The sequence below is a fragment of the Poecile atricapillus genome, chromosome 4 (assembly GCF_030490865.1).
Source record: "Poecile atricapillus isolate bPoeAtr1 chromosome 4, bPoeAtr1.hap1, whole genome shotgun sequence".
Taxonomy (NCBI): Eukaryota; Metazoa; Chordata; class Aves; order Passeriformes; family Paridae; genus Poecile; species Poecile atricapillus.
The window spans coordinates 17,423,214-17,443,517 of NC_081252.1; the positions used below are offsets into that span (position 1 = coordinate 17,423,214).

The 20,304-nt window shown below is 37.0% G+C and overlaps 1 protein-coding gene across 3 annotated transcripts in view; it reads left to right on the top strand.

Annotated features, from left to right (window-relative positions):
• LRBA (LPS responsive beige-like anchor protein) overlaps positions 1–20,304 on the top strand; it is a 367,953-nt gene that overhangs the window by 115,970 nt on the left and 231,679 nt on the right. For all 3 annotated transcript variants that reach the window (XM_058837408.1, XM_058837411.1, XM_058837409.1), the window contains exons 35-36: positions 906–970; positions 12,550–12,658. In XM_058837408.1, the coding sequence (XP_058693391.1) occupies positions 906–970; positions 12,550–12,658 (174 nt within the window). The remainder of the gene's footprint in view (positions 1–905; positions 971–12,549; positions 12,659–20,304) is intronic.

The following is a 20,304-nucleotide window of genomic DNA, read 5'->3' on the forward strand; positions in this document are numbered from 1 at the left end:
TATTAGATTAGAAGAGTTGAAGAGTTTAAATCAAGAGCTGTATTTGTTCTATCTATTTGCATCTACATTTTCCCCAAAAGAGGAGGTACACATATTTTCTGCTCTAATTTTTAACAAGGTTAACTTGTTTCTATGTAGTCTAGGATTAAAAAATGTACTCTGTTTGTTAACTAATTTTGTTTTCTTCTCATCTTTCAAATGAGGTGAACAAGCCTCAGTGATAGGTCATCTGAGTTGGTTGCTTTTCCCCATGTCTCTTGTAGGGCTCAGCCAAAACTCACCTACATGTTTAAGAGGTATAGAATTTTGCTTAATTCAAGGTTCAGCTGGATTTAAGGAATGTGCAGTACAAGTTCGTCTACCATTAGACCTACTTTTTTTAAAACACTGTGTGTTAATGGTGCAGTATTTGGATTGTTAACAGATTTTTTTTTTAAATGAGAAGATGTGACTATGTGATGCTGAAGTGAGGATTATTATTAGGAAGTGTGTCTGCTAGGCTTTAAACTACAAGAGAACTTTGTGTCTAAGGAATAAGCCTTGCCTTAATGTGAAACAGTTTCTAGCACTATCATGGTTTAATAAGGCAAAAAGCATCCATGAACCAGAGCAAGTTCAGGGTTATTACATGACATAACAAAAGAAAATGATGGAATCCTTTGTGGAATGTTTTTGGATTTTCATTTTCCCCTTAATATGACCTTAAGTAAATGATGCTGCCCTATTCCTTCATGCTGGCATTCATTGCTTCCTGATCAGCACACAATTAATGCTTTGTGTGTTGGCTGATGGTGCTGTAAGTTGCTAAAGCTGAAAAGAAAGTGTGCACTTTTGTCTCTGAAAATGCCTCTTCCAAGTTTTGTTTTTATACAACTATTTTTCTCTTCTTTTTTGTCTTTACCCAGGAGTGGCAAAACTCTATACAGAAAAATGCTGGCCTGGCCTTTATTGAGCTTGTCAATGAAGGAAGGTAAGTCACAACATTTGATAACACCTCTGCTATCATGCCTTAGCCTTCAGGGAGTTCTGTGCCTTGAAACTTTTTAAAAATAATGTTTCTTCTTCCTTTTTGTGTAATTTTCTTTGAGTTTTACGAGCATGGTTTCATGGTCTTTATTACTTCAGTTCAGTTCTAATTCTGAATATGGGATTTTGCAGAATCTTAATGCTCTTAAGTTTCATTAAATACTTTGCTTATCTGTGTGTCATGGATTTTCTTTCTTCCAGTCCTTGTGTACTGGTTAATGTTAAAACTATAATTTGTATTCAGCTAATCTCTTGAGAAAGGGAATTTATATTTGAAAGACATTACTGCTAGGAATTGTAAGATAAGCCTCTGTCTCAAAAATTAGATTCCAGTTTGCTCATTTTTTTCTGACCTATCTCTTAAACTACAAAGGAGGAGAGTCCCTCTAAGGGAAAAAAACCTCTTAATATTACCAATTAGTTTAATGTTCTATCCATAACTTTATATGTATATTATTGGAACTTATAGAAAATGACAGAGCAGGTGATGAGGCCATGCTCTTTGACTTGCAGTCAGTATTCAGAACCATCAATATTTTCTTCATTACAAATTGATTGTTGAGGCAGACTAAGTGCAATATTTACTTTTTATCGGAAGGATTTTTTTAAAGATTAATTAACAAGTAAGGTAAGGTGTATTATAAGAAATAACATTTATTTAAATGTAACTTCTGTTAGTGAGTAGCTTCAGCTAGTAGGAATCTAAATAGAAAATAAATCTTATGTGATTAGCAAAGCTACTGAACTAAAACCAGAATAATTTATCATGTAAATTAATATGCTATATAAATATCTGTTTACCCTTGTAGGAATGGAGAAAATGGCTATTTGAGATTTTTTTTTTCCTTAAGATATACATGTTCTCAAGATACATAAAAATAATGGCCATTTTAATGGGTTTTAATGGTTGCATTTCAGTTTATGGTAGGGGAAACACCATTCTGAAGCAGCAAAAACATTTTGCTACTAGTCTTGATCCCAAGGGCCAAGGTAAAGTAACAAGGGTGTTCAGTTACAGTGTTAAGATCTAGCCTGTAGTTGTTTCCTATTATGTGAGGCTGACCTGTCTTGACCTTACTTAAAAAATGCCTGCTATAAATTTGGCCCTTGATTAATGTTTTATTAGCATAGATAACATAGAGATCCCACACACATGTAAACCACAATGTAAGGTTCATCTGTGTAAGTTGATTATCATGGACAAATCAGTTGCTGAGACTGAGCTGTGCCTGGCAGTCACCCAGTAGCTATTCAGCTTGTCCAGGTCAAGCTTTCTCTCAGTAAACTGTTTGGAATTGACTATTTTCTCTTCAAAACATGCAGTGCCCATCACAGACAGATGGAATCACTCCCCCACCTCCATAAACAACATCAATAACTTAGAGTCTAGCCTGAGCCAGAGTGGTTGTCTCAGGGACAAATGATCCCTTGAAGACTGGGAAGTGTGGTTTTGGTTAGCAGAAAATGTCTGTGTAATTATTACTTCATTTCATTTCTGACGTGTATCAGAGTTGGGTTTTCTTATAGTTTAGTTTGTTGGGTTTTTTTTGAAGTGGGAACATAACATTCATTATGGTGAAGAGGAGAGGGGATTAATTTCTTAAAAATGGCTCCTTTTATCTGTCTCCATTTTCTTCCATTGCTATTCATAGGAGCCTTTATAGTTACTGCTGAATTGTGGTGCTTTGTGGCCTTTCACCATTCACTAAAATTAAACTATTATCCCTCAAATGATAGGAACTGTATTTCAGAACTACTATTTCCTTCTCTTTATGCAGTTTGCATATTATTTTTCTTACACATATGCTAACACTTGAACTAAAACATCTCAGACCTTGTATTTTATTCTATTTGCTATTTTTTGGTGTATTTTTGCCGTAGCATTATAGTCTTGAAAACTCCAAAAGCTGAAGTTTAATTGATACTTAAGAAATTATCTGAATGATACTGATTTAGACTTTAGCTGCATAATTATATAAAAAAAGCTGAATTTTAAGTTGTCTCTACAAGCATGCTAGAAAATATGTTAAGGTACTTGTAGAAAGGACAGAACTGGTTCAGCACATAGGGAATGTTGTCTGTAGGGCACCGTGACATGAGAGTTAGAATAAATAAAATCAAGGACTGGAAGAAGTGCCTAGAATTTGTGGAATCACAGAATTGCTCTTGCCTTGGTGGGGGGAATTTGGTCACCCCATAATCTTTGTAAACCAGAGTTTTATTCCCGGTGTTTATTACTAGATTTTTTTTACTAATGATGCAATAGGATATTCCAGATTGAGGTGTGTTCTACTGTTTTATTTTTTTATTGAGCAAATATGATGACTAAAAAAATCTTTCTGTAAGAAGTCTAGAAGGGGAGATGTAAATCTTTTCTTCTGCTTGCTTTCAAATGTATTTTTGGCTTTTATGTGAAAGGTATGAATGTACCTCTCTCTCTCACAGCAGTGGGAAGTTTTATGTTTAGGCTTGCCATGTTTTGGCTACGATTCCCTGGACAGAAATATGTGCAGAAAGTTTGCCTCTGGGACCCGTAACATCTGCAGTGTGTGTGCTGCATTCAGAATGTGTTGGTCTGAATTTCTTCATGTTCATAAGTATTCCACAGAAGAGTTGCTCCCTGCTTTTCCAGGTAGATCACGCCCTCTTTATGTTTAGAACAGTATTAATTGGCTGGTGCTCAGTGAAATTTTGAGTCTTGAACTGCAAGATCTTTAAACAGGAGGCTGGTATGTGGGAATATGGAACTGTAAACCTGTCTAAAGCTAAATACACAACTGAAGTCTTGGAGTCCAGGTTATACACATAGTAAAAAGAAAAAAGCCAGCATAGAAATCCAGGAAGTTACAGAATGTAAATGAAAAGGTAAAGGAGCAGGTATTTGGAGAACACCCTCTTTCTGTGCAGTAAAAGACACTTAAATTTCAATACATTGCTACATTTAACATTAATATGCTTTTAATAAAAAGTAGTAAGTATTGTTCTCTGTTATTGTAGTGTCTGGGAACACTATTAATGCTTTTTGAAACCCTGTTAAAAAGGTGCCTATACCCATGGCTCCTGCATGTACTGAGCCATGTGTGCAGCAGAAGGATAGGTTGTGAAATGTTTTCCTTAGCCTGCTGAACTTCTGTCAGTCTGGATTTCATTCTTTGTGCTTGCCTTTCACCTTTGGGTCCTCCTTTAGGGAGAGTCTGTTTTGGAGCCTGAACCCGAGAACCTACTGGTGAGGGAATTTTTTCACCAGAACCATCCTTTAGGTGGGATCTAGTTCACTGCCATGGCCAGCCCTCTCCTTTGGAGACTTCTGAGGTGCCCAGACTGGTTTTTATTTTGCACCCTGGAGCTAATTATGTTTCCTCCTTATGCAGAAGATGATGGCTATTATTTATGAACTAGAACAAGCGCAGCTTTGTTTTATTTCCTTGCATGTACAAATGCCTCTTTTGCTAGAGCCTGATTTCCTGTACTTGACTAGTTAGCGAGCAGCTCTTGTGTTCTCTGAAGGTTAAAACTCTCTGCTGTCACTGTAATTCATTAGCACAATTTAGTGTGAAGCATCTCTTATGCTGGATCTTGTTTTCTGTATCAGCTAGGGCACTAACAAACGTACTCGAGCTCGAGACCAGGCATGACAGTTATTATCCCCTTTGGGGTGATAATGGGTTTGGCATGGCAGGGGTTGAGAGATCAGTCTCCTAAGCATGCTGCAGCAATTATTCTTTCCAATTTTCAGTTGAAGAGACTCTTGAAGATGCTTAATTTTAATTTTCTCAAGCACAGTTTTCTTGGCCATTTGAAGAATTGTAGAACAATTTTCTATGCTTACATTTTTATACACTTGTAAATGAATATTCACTAAAAAAATGTGACAAAACATTTGGTATAAAGACAATCTCATTAAACTAGCAGAATCTGTGTATACTTCTTCTCCTTACTTTTGCTTTTTCAATCCTTATCCAAACAAGGCAACCCAAAACATAAGGATTTGCGAGTGTATCCATGTTTGTTTTTCTGTAGCTTTTTTTTTATTGCCATGTTCTCTGTTGTCTAATGACGAATGAAGTCTAATCAAAATTCTCCCCTCTATATCAGAGCATTTTCTAATGTGTCTTCCAGTGTAGCTGTAAACAGTTTTGTTTATTTTTGTTTTCCCAGAGGAAACTTGCAAGGGATTTTGTGCTCCCTTGGATTTAAAATTATTATTTTTGAGATACTATAGCCTTCTGTTAAAAATATTTGTTGGAATTATACAATCAATTCAAAAGTTACTGGGAGAAGAAGGAAGGCAAACATAATGCAAATTTAACATCCTCAGGAACTAAAAACTCTGTCAGCGAACCAAAAAGAAGTCCCAAAGCTCTCCAGAAACAACCAAATGCAGCTGATATTATTCTCTCAATGCATAAGATCTAACAGTATAAGATCTGGAATGCTGTAATCATCTATTTCTATAGCTGGGGGGGGGGAGGAATTTAAGATTTAAACATATGTCACCTGCTGTTCCTTGTCTTAAATTGCATGTATTGCTTTTGACTAATCATGGATGCAGATATTTTTAATATTGAAATACTTGGCAATCAAGCTGGCTGGCCAATTACTTGGATGCTTTCTGAATGGAAAATAGGGGACAGATGTAGGCTGCCCCATTCAATTGTCTCTCACTTGCAGTGCTGTGGTCACTCTCAAGGAATGAATGTTGGAGGGTTGTGTTGCCATAGGAGCAACTACTGTGATGGAAAAATATTTAGAAAAATACAGCTATTAATTGAAAAATGGATGATAACTGACAGACTTGGTGCATAATTGACCAAAAAAGGCTCAGACGAAAAATGATAAATGCAGCCAGGTCCAAAGTAGAATTGATTACTGCCAGTCTCCTCCCTTTGCTGCAGCCTCCTTGTCCTGAGATTCTGATGACATAGAACCTGCACCTCAGTCTTGTTTTGTAAAAAAAAAAAAAAAAAGTTTTCCACATTCCCTTGCTTATTGATTTTTAACAACCCTTTCTGTGTAAGGTGCTTTTTGTAAAAGAGAGTTTTGATGATTTCTTTTCTGAGTCTTGATGTTATTGTTTTGGTTTGCTTACAAAAAAGAAAAAGCAGCTTTGTTAATATGTGAATAAGAATACATAAGATCATTAGGTTAGACATAAAACAGCATTTTAAATGTGCTGAAAATTAGGAATTGTAGCCTGGATGTGTTTTAGAGGTGGGTAAGTTGACTTGAGTGGGGTCCTTAATGCTACCTAATTTTTTTTGTGTGCATGTGTATGCACTAAGGTATGGTGTGATGTACACAACCATCTTTAATGAAGTGTCTTTATTTCATTGAGTTTTGAAGGGTATGTGTGTGACAAAGGTAGGTTTGGATTGTGAGAATACCCAATTAATTTGCTGGGTGAATGCAAAAGGAAATTCATAAACCACTTTTTAGTGCCTGGGAGTTCTGAAATGTTTTTTTAATGCAGGAAATTTTTGATAACATCTGTTTTTGAAAAAATAAATTATTGCAAGAGTAACAAGAAGGTATCTGTGCTGTATTGTGTGTGCATACATGTACTGTACTATTGTTATCTGATGGGACATTTTCAGAAATCATCTCTCGTAGTACTGTGCACTGGCTCTGGAATGTGAACACAACAGTTTTCAATGGACTCTAACATGGCCTAAGAGGCCATCCTAGGTAGAAAATATTGGATTGGTGCATCCCTGCCTCAGCTGTGTTTTCAAAGTTCTTCATTTAATGAATTTAATTTTCACATTGTTTCATTTAATGCTAATACATGTCCAAGTCAGCATTTTGGTGAGTCTGAACAGCTTTGAGGCTCTGGTTTTTTGGTGTGGGTTTATTTTTTGTCTTTTGGTGGTTTTTTTGGTTTGGTTTTTTTTTTTTTTTTGGTTGGTTAGTTGTTTTTTTGTTTCCTATTTTAAGTCAATAATTTTGTTCAGACTTCAGTTTTTAAGACTTTATGGGCTAACTATATTTTTTGAGAATTCAGTAGGGTATCTGTGAAGTATCTGTGTTCTATAAAGCAATTGTAAGGTGCCATTGCAACAGTAATTCCAGCACTTAGCAGTCAGATCCCATCAAAGTCCATGTAGTCAGAGCATCTTCTACATGCTGGGTTCATGAGGAAGGAATGTAAGTAGGAGAGGTTACCTTGCTTGGCTGTCTCGGAGCTCTCTATTTTGGAACCCCTAGAACTTACAGTCTCTTCCTACTGTACTTTGTGATATATTTGTGCCTAAACAGCTGTTGTCAGTGTTACCTAAGAAGCTTTTTTAAACTTTGACTAAAACTGATAATTGTTACACATCAGTAATACTAACCCAGAATTTGTAAATCTCACTTGTTTTTGCTTTGCACATAGTTTTCTGTTTATTTTTTTGCCTCTTGTACCTCTTAATTTTTGCTTGTTGTAAGAAGCTTGACTTTTTTACCTCTTATCTAAGCATTCAACAGCCAGAAATCAGAGGAAGACTTGTAATTCTGTGTGTCACAGTTTTCCAACATAACAATGAAAATCAGTCTATCTCATGTATTTGGCTGGAACTCCTTCTCTCTGTGGTTTAGCACTTCATTCCTGACCCAGCAAAATATGCAAGAATATATTTAACTTCCAGCATGGCATCTATCCCCTTGCTTGTTTTTACTAGGCTGCTCATCTTTTCGAAGTTACGCATGTGTTCTAAAACATTTTGGAAAAAAGTCTGTCTGAGACCTTGAGTCTGGTGTGTGTGCATTGCAAGCTGTAGAGTGGCCCCAATATCCAAAGTCTTTGCATTCATAGATAATGTCTAACTTCTACAATGTGTGTCCACCCACATTCTTCTTGTTTTAAGATCAGGAAAATAATAATTCAATAGCATGTCATAAATAGAAACAAATGAGAAGAGAATATATCAGGAAGGTGGAGTGTAAATCAGAACATTATACAGCATTTTGATGTTGAATAGTACTGAAAAAAATTAGCAGATATGAGATTATGTAAGGCAAGCATGGACTATGGATCTTCATACAGAGATTATGAAGCATCAGCAAGAAGGAAATTATTAGATTTGTGATTATCTTTAAGCTTGGGTGTGCATACTTTGAAAAAAACAAAAAATTCAATCTGTCTGTTTACTCAATGAAAGAAAAGCTGTCCTTTTGCTGTAAGAAAAAGTATTTAATGTGTTTTAGGTGAAATTTGTATTTAACTGAAAAAGAACTAATGTAATTTAGTTTCTGGGCAAAAAAATCAGGATTAAAGCACACAAATAGTTAGGGAATTTGTTTGTTTGTTTGTTTTGTGTTTGTTTTACTTGACAGTAATTGCCTTATTATAAATACATTTTATGGGAGTGTAAAATACCTTTATGGTCTGGCACAGGTTGCCCAGAGCAGCTGTGGATGCCCCATCCCTGAAAGTGTTCAAGGCCAGGCTGGATGGGGCTCTGAGCAGCCTGGTCTAGTGGAAGGTGTCTCTGTCCATGGCAGGGGGTTGGAGACTGTAACCAATTTATGATTCTAGAAGCTTCAAGTCTTAAAAAAAAGAGGCTTCTTTCTGGAAACTCTCCTACAGTGCAAACAGAAGGTAGAGACTTGATGGAGGAAATGAAATAGTTTTCAGGAAGACATTCATGATCAATTTGTGTGGGAGGCCAGAGCAGGAACTAGCAAAGACCATTATGATCCTTTAAATCCATGAAGCGCCACTTAGGGTCTTAGTGAAGAGAATCAGATGTTACTAAACATTTTTTTCCTTAGAAGGAAGTGTTTGTCCCTCAAATTTACCTGCTCTAGGTAATTCAGTTTATAGGCTCTCCCACATGTACAAAATGTGTTGTGTGTATTTGGAGTTGAGCTAATCCTTCAGCAAGAGGCACATTCCTGTCCTTGCCTCAGCAGTGGTCTGCTTGCCTGGGAACAGTTGTTTTATTGAGAGCAGTGAGCTACACATAACAAATTTCTGTTCAACATTTTGTTTCCCTTAAATGGAAAACTAGCAGCTGCCAAGGTTCCCAAAACTTGTGTTTAGTATGTGATTAAAACTTCATTTTGAACATATAAGCAGAGGTGTGTTCATTTATACAGGTGCTGTGAGCTCATGCTTGCCTTTGATTTTCAATGATGGCTACAGACTCCTCCATTATATCATGCCATCATTACATTTATGTAAAGATATATATATTTATTTTTGTGGAGTTCCATACTTAAGTGCTAAATTCAAAATAGAAATCTGAGTGGTATGCCATATATGTGGGTACTGTTTTCATAAAGGAACTCCAGACTGCCCTAGATGATAATGCAACTTGAATTGTTTGTTATAAGAAAGCTAATTCAAGCATATGTGATGTTTGGAAAAGGTTGAACTGAAAAGAAAGATTAAATTTTAAAAGCTCTTAAATAAACTAAACTTAAAAAAAAATAAAATATAATGTCACAGTTTCATCTACCTGGCCTACCCCTGTGTGGAGTATCATAGAGAAAGTGAGGAAAGTATGTGGGATTAATAAGGAGAGCTGGGAGTGACAGAAGACACAACTGGTGCATGAGAGACAAAGCTCTTCCTGGAACTTGAAGTGTATTTGTTTTCACTAGTACACTTCTGGTCTGTTTGAACAATGTTGTTCTCGTGTGAGGGAATGCAGTTCTTTGCTTTGTTTGGAACACATCCATCCTTTCTGGATGTGTATAGCAGGTGCTGGGCTGCTTACTGGTTATGTTTGGTTGATAAAAAGGAAAACCATGTTGTAAAGTGTTAAAACAGTTATTATATAGGGTGATTTCCTAAACAGATTTAAGAAAAGTGGGACTCAGAGTGTATAATTAGTGTTAGATTAAAAGTAGACCTTTTAGAGGACAGCTGGTATTTTCTAGAGTCCGATCAAGCTAGCAGAAGATACTGGTATTGACAAACTCAGGGAAAAGAATTGAATACTGTCCGACTGTGTTGCATGCAACTTGCAATATATGATATTCTAGTACATGAGCATTTGTGATCCCCTTAGATTTTTTAACAGTTCTTAGTTCACTAAAAAAAGTTCATTTAAATGCTTATGTGTCAGATTTGAGTATGCTACATGGAGATCATGGAGAAGGAGTCAAACACTTGGAATCTGCCCAGACTATGCAATTGCTTACACAGTTTCTTGTTGCTGGTTTGTCACTAATGCATGCTGATAAATGGGCAGAATTGTATGTTTGTTACTCAACAGCCACATCTATTCTAGCAGTGACTAAAAATAGAAAAAAAAAAAAAGGAATTTAGTGTGGCTTTAAATTAGCGGCTTTTGTACAAGCCTCCCCAAACAGAAGGTGATGTCATGCCTCAAACAGTGAATTGTGCCTATTTCTTATTTCAAGACTTGATCTATGGGGAGAGACTAATCCACCAACTTGGCTGGTTCCTGAGCTGATGGCCTCATGTGGCTGCTGTGGTGCAGTTTTCTGAGCCTTGGAATGAGAGGGGCAGTGAACAATGAGCTTCAGGTGTTGTTCTGCCTCTGGATTTCTTCTCATGGGAGCAGGCATGTGACCTGCAAATTGTCCTGCAAGCGTGGCATTCTGAAAGCATAGGAAAAGAGACAGCAGAGCATCACTCTTTCCAACATACAGTAAAAGACAGGTGGAGCCTTATTTCAGATAAATAAGTTATCAGGGTTAAAATTAATATTGGATGCATTAGAAGACATCCTGCATAATAAATCCTGTGGTTGTAAAGAAAGCCTTTCAGTGCACTCTGAACTTGTTGAAATGTACTTCACTTTATATGTGCAAGGAAAGCAAGTTATTTTATGTTCTGCTACTCTTTTTTCTACAACTGGATGCCTTAGGAAAAAAAAAAAAAAGGTTTAATGTCAGATGTTTTAAAGAATTAATCAGTAGAGCATGTCATGGATTTGTCTGGTCTACCTTTGAGTGATCCTGTGCAAATGTGCACCTTCTAAAACAGTGTGGCTTCTGTATAGTCAGTTTCAACTTTATGAATGTCTTGGTTTGGAAGACAGGTGTCTGCTAGGGAGGGCAGGAGCCTCCCCTGGAATGAAAATGTAGACCCCCTCCCTCTGAATTACTATAATTTTGAAATCAAGGGGCTCTCAGGCGGAGATCTGGGGATAGGAATAAGAATTCTTTACTAGTGTGTATAACAAGGCAAACAACAATAACTACAGCATTAGCAAGAAAACAGAACCAGGGACTCCGTGACAGCTTTCTCGGCTGAGACTGAATGGAGGAGAGGCTTTGTTTCACAAACCCCCTCGGGCGGGCAGTCCCGGTGCTCCTGCAGGGCTCTGAGGAACAGTCGGCTGGAACAGCAGGGATGAGCTGAGATCCCGGGCCGGTGGATGAGGTGGATCAGCAGAGGAATGAGCTGAGATCCTGGGCTGGTGGATGAGGTGGATCAGCAGAGGAATGAGCTGAGATCCTGGGCTGGTGGCTGAGGTGGATCAGCAGAGGAATGAGCTGAGATCCTGGGCTGGTGGCTGAGGTGGATCAGCACCTCTGCAGCGGTGGCTGGCACTGCCACACATCCCGGCAGGACAGGGGGTGCGAGGCCACCAACAAAGAGGGAAGAAGGAGAAGCAGAAGCAGCAGCTCCATCTGGGTGATGGTGAATTCCCTTCTTCCAGCCACAACAGCTCCCCGTGAGTGTTCTGCTCTGAAGCTGAAGAAACCAGCCAGCCCCCAGCTGCCCCCACCCCCCTGGGCCCAGCCAAACCCTTTGTGTTTTTCAAGCACCCAGGAAGTACCAGGAACCCGGTTTTCCCTGCCAATGATGGGTAAAAGTTCCATAGGTGAGACAGAACAACACGACGGACACTTAAACCCCAACAATGAATCCCAATGTAACTAATTAAAAAGGAAATGTTTTTAGTAACAATATGTGAACTCAGAGAATAATTGGGTTGTAATTCAATCTGTCAGCTCTACTGCCATTCAGGGTTTATTAAGGCCTCAGAAATCTCAGTTTGAATTACTGCTTTATTCTGTACATAACCTGGAACAATGTATATCTTAGCATTTCATTTGTGAGGCTGAGAATGTTTTATAATCCTGAAAATATTACTTAAATGTATTCTTACTGTAAAATTTCAATCTTGCATTTGGAGGAAAAACCATATTGCATTGGATTTCTTTAATTTAGATTTTACATCAATTGTGTTAGAGCTTTAACAGTAGATGTTTATATACAAAAACTGTTTACTTTATATTGTGGGTGTGAAAGATTTTTTTTTATGTATCTCTATTTCACGTAAAACAAATTACTGTCTGGAGTGTTTACATTTTGTTTAATATTTACTTTAGTTTACTGTAGAAATACATTTAATCATTGGCACAGAATTACCCTCCAACCTTATTTATACTGTCTTCTTAGCACAATAAAGTCACTCATAAGAGCCCAACATATTTGCATATATATTTATATATTTATATATACATATATATACATATACACACACACACTGTATTTCCAGTTCTTTGTTTTTGGAATTCATTCTCTTAAGGCAGTTCTTAAATCTTCTTTGTCCTCAGGCTGCTGAGTCAAACCATGAAGGAGCATCTGGTACGAGTGGCTAATGAAGCAGAATTTATCCTGAGCAGACAGAGGGCAGAGGATATTAACCGCCATGCTGAATTTGAGGTAAGAAAGGAAATCTTGTTTCAAAAAAGCAAAACACAAAAGCATAACCATCCTATAGTTTAAGGGTTTCAGGCTGTGATATGAGCTTTGCAGGCCTCAGGCCTTTCTACTCTGAAGGATGCTTTGCAGTTGTAGGGTGATTTGATAAGTTTGCCACCAGCTTTGATGGAAAAACAAGATGAGCAGACCAGCTCAGAACTTGTTGAAATGTGCACACTGTAGATTGTAGGAGAAAGACTTTTATCATATCAATGCTACTCTTTTCCATTTAGCAAATTTCACTATATGTGTTAAAGCTACTTAGCATCACAGTCAAGATACAGGTCTGAAAAAACCCACTTTGCTGAAGATAAGTGGTAACAGCCTGTGAAGTACAAAATGAGAAATTGCTTTCCTTTTTCTTTTTGTATCATATGCTATTTAATCCCTCTCTAAACCCATTCTCCTTATGTTTTACATGCCTCAGTGTGGTTTAGTTATGTTTTCATCTTTTCACCCCACTTAAGGGAATCTAAAGCAAAATGAGGGTCTCTGTTTTCGTAATAAACTTATATTACTTCTAACAAAAATGCAAGCCTGTTTTCTGAATCACTTTGGTCATACCTCCAATTTAGGATCTTGGTTACATTACATATCAGCTTTCTCCGTGCTTTAATTATTGAGTAAATGAAAATTAAGCTAAATCTCTCTCAATTCACTAATATTCTACTTAAAGAGTACTTTGTCTTTCTTCTGACATGTGATATTACTTGTGGTTTTGTTTTTAAAACGAGGCATTAAGAGATTGAAGGTACATTTGTGCTTAACGTATTTCTAAACTGTTTTCCTCTTAAATCTTTACTTGAAAAAATACTCCCTGAAGATGAAAGCATATTTGTCTTAGACAGTGCTTGTGTTCTAAAGGTCATCTGTGTTGGCCCCAGGATTCAAGCTGTGCGTTGTCTAATAACATATCTGCAGTTCATCTAGAGCTAGTTACCCCCTCCTGCAAACAGAGATGTTGGAAGGTATCTACAGTACCGTTCTGCAATGGTGAAATAGCAGGCATGTTTCATTTATTACATCAAGGGTTTGGCGACAGTCCTGTGGAGATGAAAAGTGCATCCTTTTACTCTGTTGCCTGATAATCACTGGACTGGGACATGCTTGACATCTTCTGCTCTGGATTTATGCAGAAGCTCCATGCATGACATGGTGTTATTGATTAGAAGAACAGCCCACTTTTTTTCCTTCAGATGCAAACTATTTGCAAAGAGGGGTGTGTATATGTAGGAAATGTGAGAGAAATTAAGGGTTCTGTCATATAAATGCGGGCTTTCTGTGAATACAATTGTTCAGTGACAGCTGTACTCTTAGCCCTACTTCAGCCTCAAGATAGCTTTTATGGTATCTGGAATAAATTTAAACAGAGCATCAACTTACATTTTTAATATAGCTCTGAGTTCTGCTGTTACAAGTGTCTGGGATGAGAGTTGGCTGGTATTTTAGGCCAAATGCTGGTTTGAATCTGTCCTGTCTTAGTGGTGGTGGCTCAAGAGGTTTAACTCTTCAGGTGGAACTTGAAAGGAAAATGGTGTACTCAAAAATCAGCAGTCTGCTTATCCAGTTTAGTTTTGCTCCTACGCTTGAAAACTGTGATCCAGCAAGACTTCCACAGGTGTAGAAACTGAGGATATACAACTATTGGGTTCTACCAAAAGTATGAAGAATCTGATGTCTGTGGCAGACTTCAGTCAGTGTTGTGTTCCTTTGTGGAAAGAGGAACTATTAGTCATAGCTGTCTGAGTCTGCAGACAATTAACAATCAGAAATTCTCGTGCACCATTTTCTGTCCATGTCTTAAGATGTCATAGCTGAAGAAAGTGAGTAGAGGAATGATCCTATAAGGATCATTATGGAAAATTATGTATATGGACATGTGGGTTTGATCACATTAAAAGATGTTTTGTGCTTCTGGTAATTACTAGTTGCAGGTGATTTTAAGAAATGGATGGGATTGGCATGTGTGGTTCACATTAGAAGAAAGTTTTGCCCTCTGAGTGCTATGGAGAAAGGAGATGAGACTGGTTAATGAGGGATAAAGGCCCTCAGATGAGAAATAAGGAAAGAACTATTACCTGGTTTTTATTCAGACTTGCAAATCTGATGTTTCACACTGCATATGAAATAATCCATGTTAACACTAGGTCAGCAAGAAATCCAACCTCCAATTTTCTTTTTAAAGATCTTTAGTATGTTTACTGCTACTTGATTGTAATTCTCCATTTCTAAAAGTCACGATGAAGATGAGCCTTGCAATATCTGAATCAGATTTTGAAGAGGTTTGCACTATACATGCAAGGACAGTTTAGAAGTAGAAGGCAAATTGGATTTTACTTTTTAAAACTGAACTCTGGTATTTGGAGCACATAGAGGCAGGAAAAGACAAGGGGAAATATAGTCAAGCTTCATAATGAAGCTCTCTAGTTATGTATAATAGTATAGTAGTCATAAATGGGGTAAGGGTGGTCATTGTAAGAGGAAGGGAAAGCCTAGTAAAATAGGTAATACAGGAAAGACACTGCTGTGCTGAAAACTGCATCTTAGAAATGTGATGCAAGAAATTATTTGACAGGTGATAGTTTATAAGTTGCACAGGGTGCCACTCCTGTTTGGTTCTTAATTCATTGCAAGTACAGGAGAGATGTTTTCTGTCCAGAAGTGGTTTGAGAAATGTCTACCGATCATTTTTTCCCATCCAGGAGGAGACAGAGAAGCAACAGCAAATTAAGCACATTTGAGCTTTGCTGTGTAATCTCAGGCTGGGCTTTGCTCTGTCTCTGTGTGGTGGGACCCTAAATTGGTAAAATAATGAAGAAGAACCTTTTCCATACAGTAGCATGGCCAAAAACATGGGAAGAGTCTCTGAAGCAAGTTTTGTTTTCTTTTTTTTAGGCTTGTTTCAGTTTGTGCTGTAACTTTGGATATGCAGTAAAACTTCAGTGCCTCAGCGAGATAGATTTAAACTTGAAAGGAATAGAAAAGAAATATTTTCTTTTCTACTTCTGTCTTCTCATGGTAATTTTCTCTCTTTCAGAAACTTAAAAAGTCTTTTCACAGCTACCTGTATAAGGAGTAGTTCCATCTATGCATGTAGACATATAGGGAGGTCTCCAGGAAACCTTAGACATGCTCATTTTACAGTGTGATTGTGCCTTAAGGAAGCCTGATGAAGGAATATTCTACTAATTTTGTAATGAAGTAGAAATGAAACACACATTCTTTGAGTGAATGTGAGAATGTGAGCATTTCTAACATATACCTTATAATCTTACATTTTCTCCATTGTCCCTGGAATTTATATGTACATGTCTCTTAGGTATTTTTCCAAATCTCACCCTTGGTGTTTAGCAGAGTTGAAAATCCTGAAGAGGAATGCCTTTATCATAGTTTCATGCTACCACCCAAATTGTTTTCTAGAAATGACCTTGAAAAATGTGGTGATTCTCACTGTGTCTTAGATTATCTGTGCAGACTGCTGTGGAGTCGGGCCTATGGGAATAATTGGATTTGGTGTGAGGAGGGGGAGGGAATTTTGTATTCTAATTGACTTTATTTTATAATTTATGACAGGAGTGCCCATTGCCTTGGCTATGCCTCCTGTCTTATATAAATCTCTTGCTGTACTTCTGGGTGAATATACATATTTATAGAATTCTGAACAAGTAAACCTGCAAGGTTTTTAGGCCTGGACTGTTCAGTGTTTCATCTTTCTAGTGAAGCTTTAGTTTGCTATTGGATTTGGATGGCACTACTGGATTTAAGCAAAAACCTGTGATACCAAGTCTCAATACTTGAGTAAAGTATTTTTTGAAGACTGCTCTAGGACCATGGTTTCTTTTTTTTGTTGTTTGTTTTGTCTTGTTTTTGGTGTTCTGTTTTCTTTTTTTTTTTTTTCATGGAAGATTCACATGTAAAGTTAGGAAATGGGGAAAAACATGCAATACAAAACTATTCACAATGTTATACGTTATGGTGTGTGTAGAAGAGCAGCGGACAGTGCCACACAATAATTTTCCGAAAACTTTCTATAATGGGTGGACAAGGATTCTTCATTCTGAGGAAAACAAATATCTTGGTAGTTTTTTCAGTAACATGTTACTGCTACTCTAATTGGCAAAATAACCTGCCTCCTCAGAGTGTCATTTTTGGAAGATTGTGTGGTGTCATCCCCTTGAATTTTTGGTCTTATTATTTTCAAATTCTTGTCATCCATAAAAATAGAAAGTGCTGGCATTCTTGTTATTGCCTGTTTCTGTTGATTAACTGAGAATTTCACATGACTTTTCCTTTGCATTTGTTATAAATCATGCTAGGCAGCTAACTTCTCTGCATGATTTCTCTTCAATAATTAAATCTAGCATTTCCAGCTGCTGTAAAATTTGTTGCCTTTTTGTGTTCAGTTATGTTTTTTCATGCGGAAGACTTGAACTTCCTCACAGTTTTAATTCTTATTCAGTGTCAATTTACAGGCTGTGGTAATAAACAGAATGCTTTACTTCATAGCTCATGCTGAGAAATGAATCTTAAAACTGGTATTGCCTTGACAGAGGTGGGATGCAAGGCTAGGCAAGCATTCCAGTAGTGCCTTGGATGGAGTGAAGCTGTTTGTTTTTTGTTTCCTTGGCAGAAGGTAAAATCCAGTGCTTCCCTTGATGGATAATCTGTATTCCATATCTTTTCCCCTTTGATGCACTAAGCATTAAATGCGGGAATACATTATTTGTATCAGAGGACGTGACTAAAAGTTACTGCAAGTCAATTCTGGCAGAATACCCATTAGTCAAAGGGAATGTTTGAGAGCCCTTGAAAGAATTATGGAAAGGTATTTGTTGTTCTTATAGTTTCTGTAGATGATTGTTGCATCTCTGTATAATAAGATAAGAAGTTATTGTGGGAAAGAAAGTTTTTAATCCTGGACTAGGTCCATATTCTCCACAGTTTACCAGTGTTTTTAACAAAAGCTGCTTTGTTATAGAACCTGTGCATCAAAAAATCCTTCTGTGGCTCTTGAAACATCCTTTTATATTAAGTGTTTTTCAGCACCCTTAATAGTAATGTCTTTATTTATTAAAAAAAATATTCTCTAGTGATTTCAGTGGGAATTCTCTCTGTAGAGTGGGTCAGCAGTGGTGGTTCTCCACAACACATGGAGATAAAGCAAGCTGCAGGAATGCATCCAAAAGTTGTCATTAAGACTGCAAGAATGTAATAGGGCAACATGAAGGAAGTTAGATGTTCCCTCATGATAAAATAATGCTTTACAGATATTGTTATGAATGGGCTTGACTCTCTCAAATTTATATTTTTAAATAAATGCTGCCCTTTGACTTGGGACGTTTAGGTGTTACAGCACCATCTGTCTGTCAGTAGAAGGAAGAAAAAAAATTGAATTTTACTTCTAAACATATTTTTGAGGTATTATAAACACTCCACAGAGCACTGAGCATAGGAGAATTGGTTTTTTTTTGTAGGATTAGGAGGATTAACCAATTTCGTTCTACTGCAATATGTTGTCAAGTTCCACACTAGGAGATTAAATTTTTTTTATTCCTGGCAATTTCTGGGATTGTCTCATGTGAAATAATGGAGACTAATTAAGTGTAATTTGAAAAAAAAATATGCAGGAAGGTAATGAACAGTATTTTAGAATGTTTTAGATTTCAACTTTTTGAGTCTTTTCTCACTTCTTTTACATATTTAACATTTCTACTTATTTTTCTCTTCCTGTGAATGATAAATTTCCTTTTAAAAGGAGGGTTTATCCCCACTTGTAAGTACTGTTACAGATTATTATATTCACTAGAAATTACCAATAAGCTTAAATAATCTACTCTCTGTAGGTCTTTGAACTTATCTTTTGCTGTGGCAATACATCTAAATGCCCCATCATAAGATGTTCCTGTCTGCCCTACCTCATCCTGTGTTTCTTTAAATATCTTTTTGGCATTCAGATTTTATTATCTGGATCTTTCTTGTTTGTGTCTTGAGTGGCTTGTTGAAAGAAATCTCATGAAGCCTGACTTTCTTTACAAAGGCAATGGTGGCTCTTACCAGCTTATTCCTGTGTCTCCTTTTTGCTTTAAACACAGCTCCAAGTTTGCCTTTTAGAAATTTCAGACTTGTTGCCGAGTTGCTCCCTGCAGTCCTCCAGAGTCTATTTGGTGTATATCTTTCCTCTGGCACTGAGGCAGTTTGAACAAGAACAATGCAGCTCATGGCTGTGCTCATCCCTGAGTTATTCTGGATCACCTGAGTGGACACTGCCTGATCTCAGCAATTGTTCTCTTCCCAGTTTTCTTTTATAACATCTCTGTTCCGTGGTGGCCATGTGTTCCAGGAGTGCTTTTTACCCTTTGATCTTCTATTAGCTCTGTAGAGACACCTTAATGGGCTTCCTCCTCATGATTTGTTTGAAAAATAATTTAATGCTGACTTTTATGGCTTTATGCAATTGTTCGTCCATCTCTTTTGACCTGCTTCATTCTGTTTTTAAAACTATCGTGCCATAGGTGACATATTTTTCTGTTTCCCTTCTTCGGGGAGACTTACTGAAGAATGCCATTTTCTTTCTCTGGTTTAACCATTCCAGCTTTTTTTTTGTTTGTTTGTTTTTAAAAAAGCCTTCTTTTGGATGGCATATGTTTCCTTTGAGCCCCTAATATTGTATCTTTTTATACAGATTTTGTGTTGTCTATTAAAACATTTTCCATGTTTTTCTGCATCTTTTTATATTTATAATATGAAAATTAAGCTAGTCAGATAAGAAGTTTCTTGCTTCAAATGCAATGTTCACATCAGAAATGTTGTTGATCTCACCTGTTCATGAAAAATAAATCCGTATTGTTTACCTTATTTATTATTCATAGATTTTTATGGTAGCTCATGCCAGGTAACAATTCTTAAATAATCCGGACTCAGGTAATACAGTCTAAATAGAACGTAATTTTCTAGCAAAGCAAATATCTTCTTTGTGCTTGACTGGATATTTTACTCCAAAATTTCTGTCCAGAGATAACTTATATTGCTTATGTACCTTTTTAAGAACAGTGTTAGGGATTGTTCAGCTTTGAAGAAAAAGCACTGGTGGCATTACACATCTCTCCTATGTGTTGTAACTTGGTTTGATCTGAATGAGAAAGACGTTACATTAAAATAATTCTGATATTGGAGCTGACAAGGTCACAGAAGATCTTCAGGGTCTATATACCTGAAGGTGTTTTTCCTCAGTATTTCAACTGGTAGGTTGGATGTAAGTACTCTCCTCAGTTGTAAACGTGAACTTATTTTTATTTTCATTTAGCGTTATTTCTTTCCTGTTATGTGTTTACTGTTTTTGGGCTTCACTCTCAGGCCTATTTACACTATGTCAAAGTGTGCATTCTTAAGGAAGAGTTTATTGAAAGGGAAAATGCAGTAACACTCTTCCAGAATATGCTCCCATTCCTCTGCAATTTGAAATTATGCTTGGGTTGTAAATTGTCTTTTCCTTGGTAATGAGTCAGGTTGGATGAGGAGACATGGAGCACGACCAGTATTTCCTAGAGCACCTTCTGTTCATTACACTTGTGTAATTAATAGAATAAAGCTGTTGCTAATAATGGCTG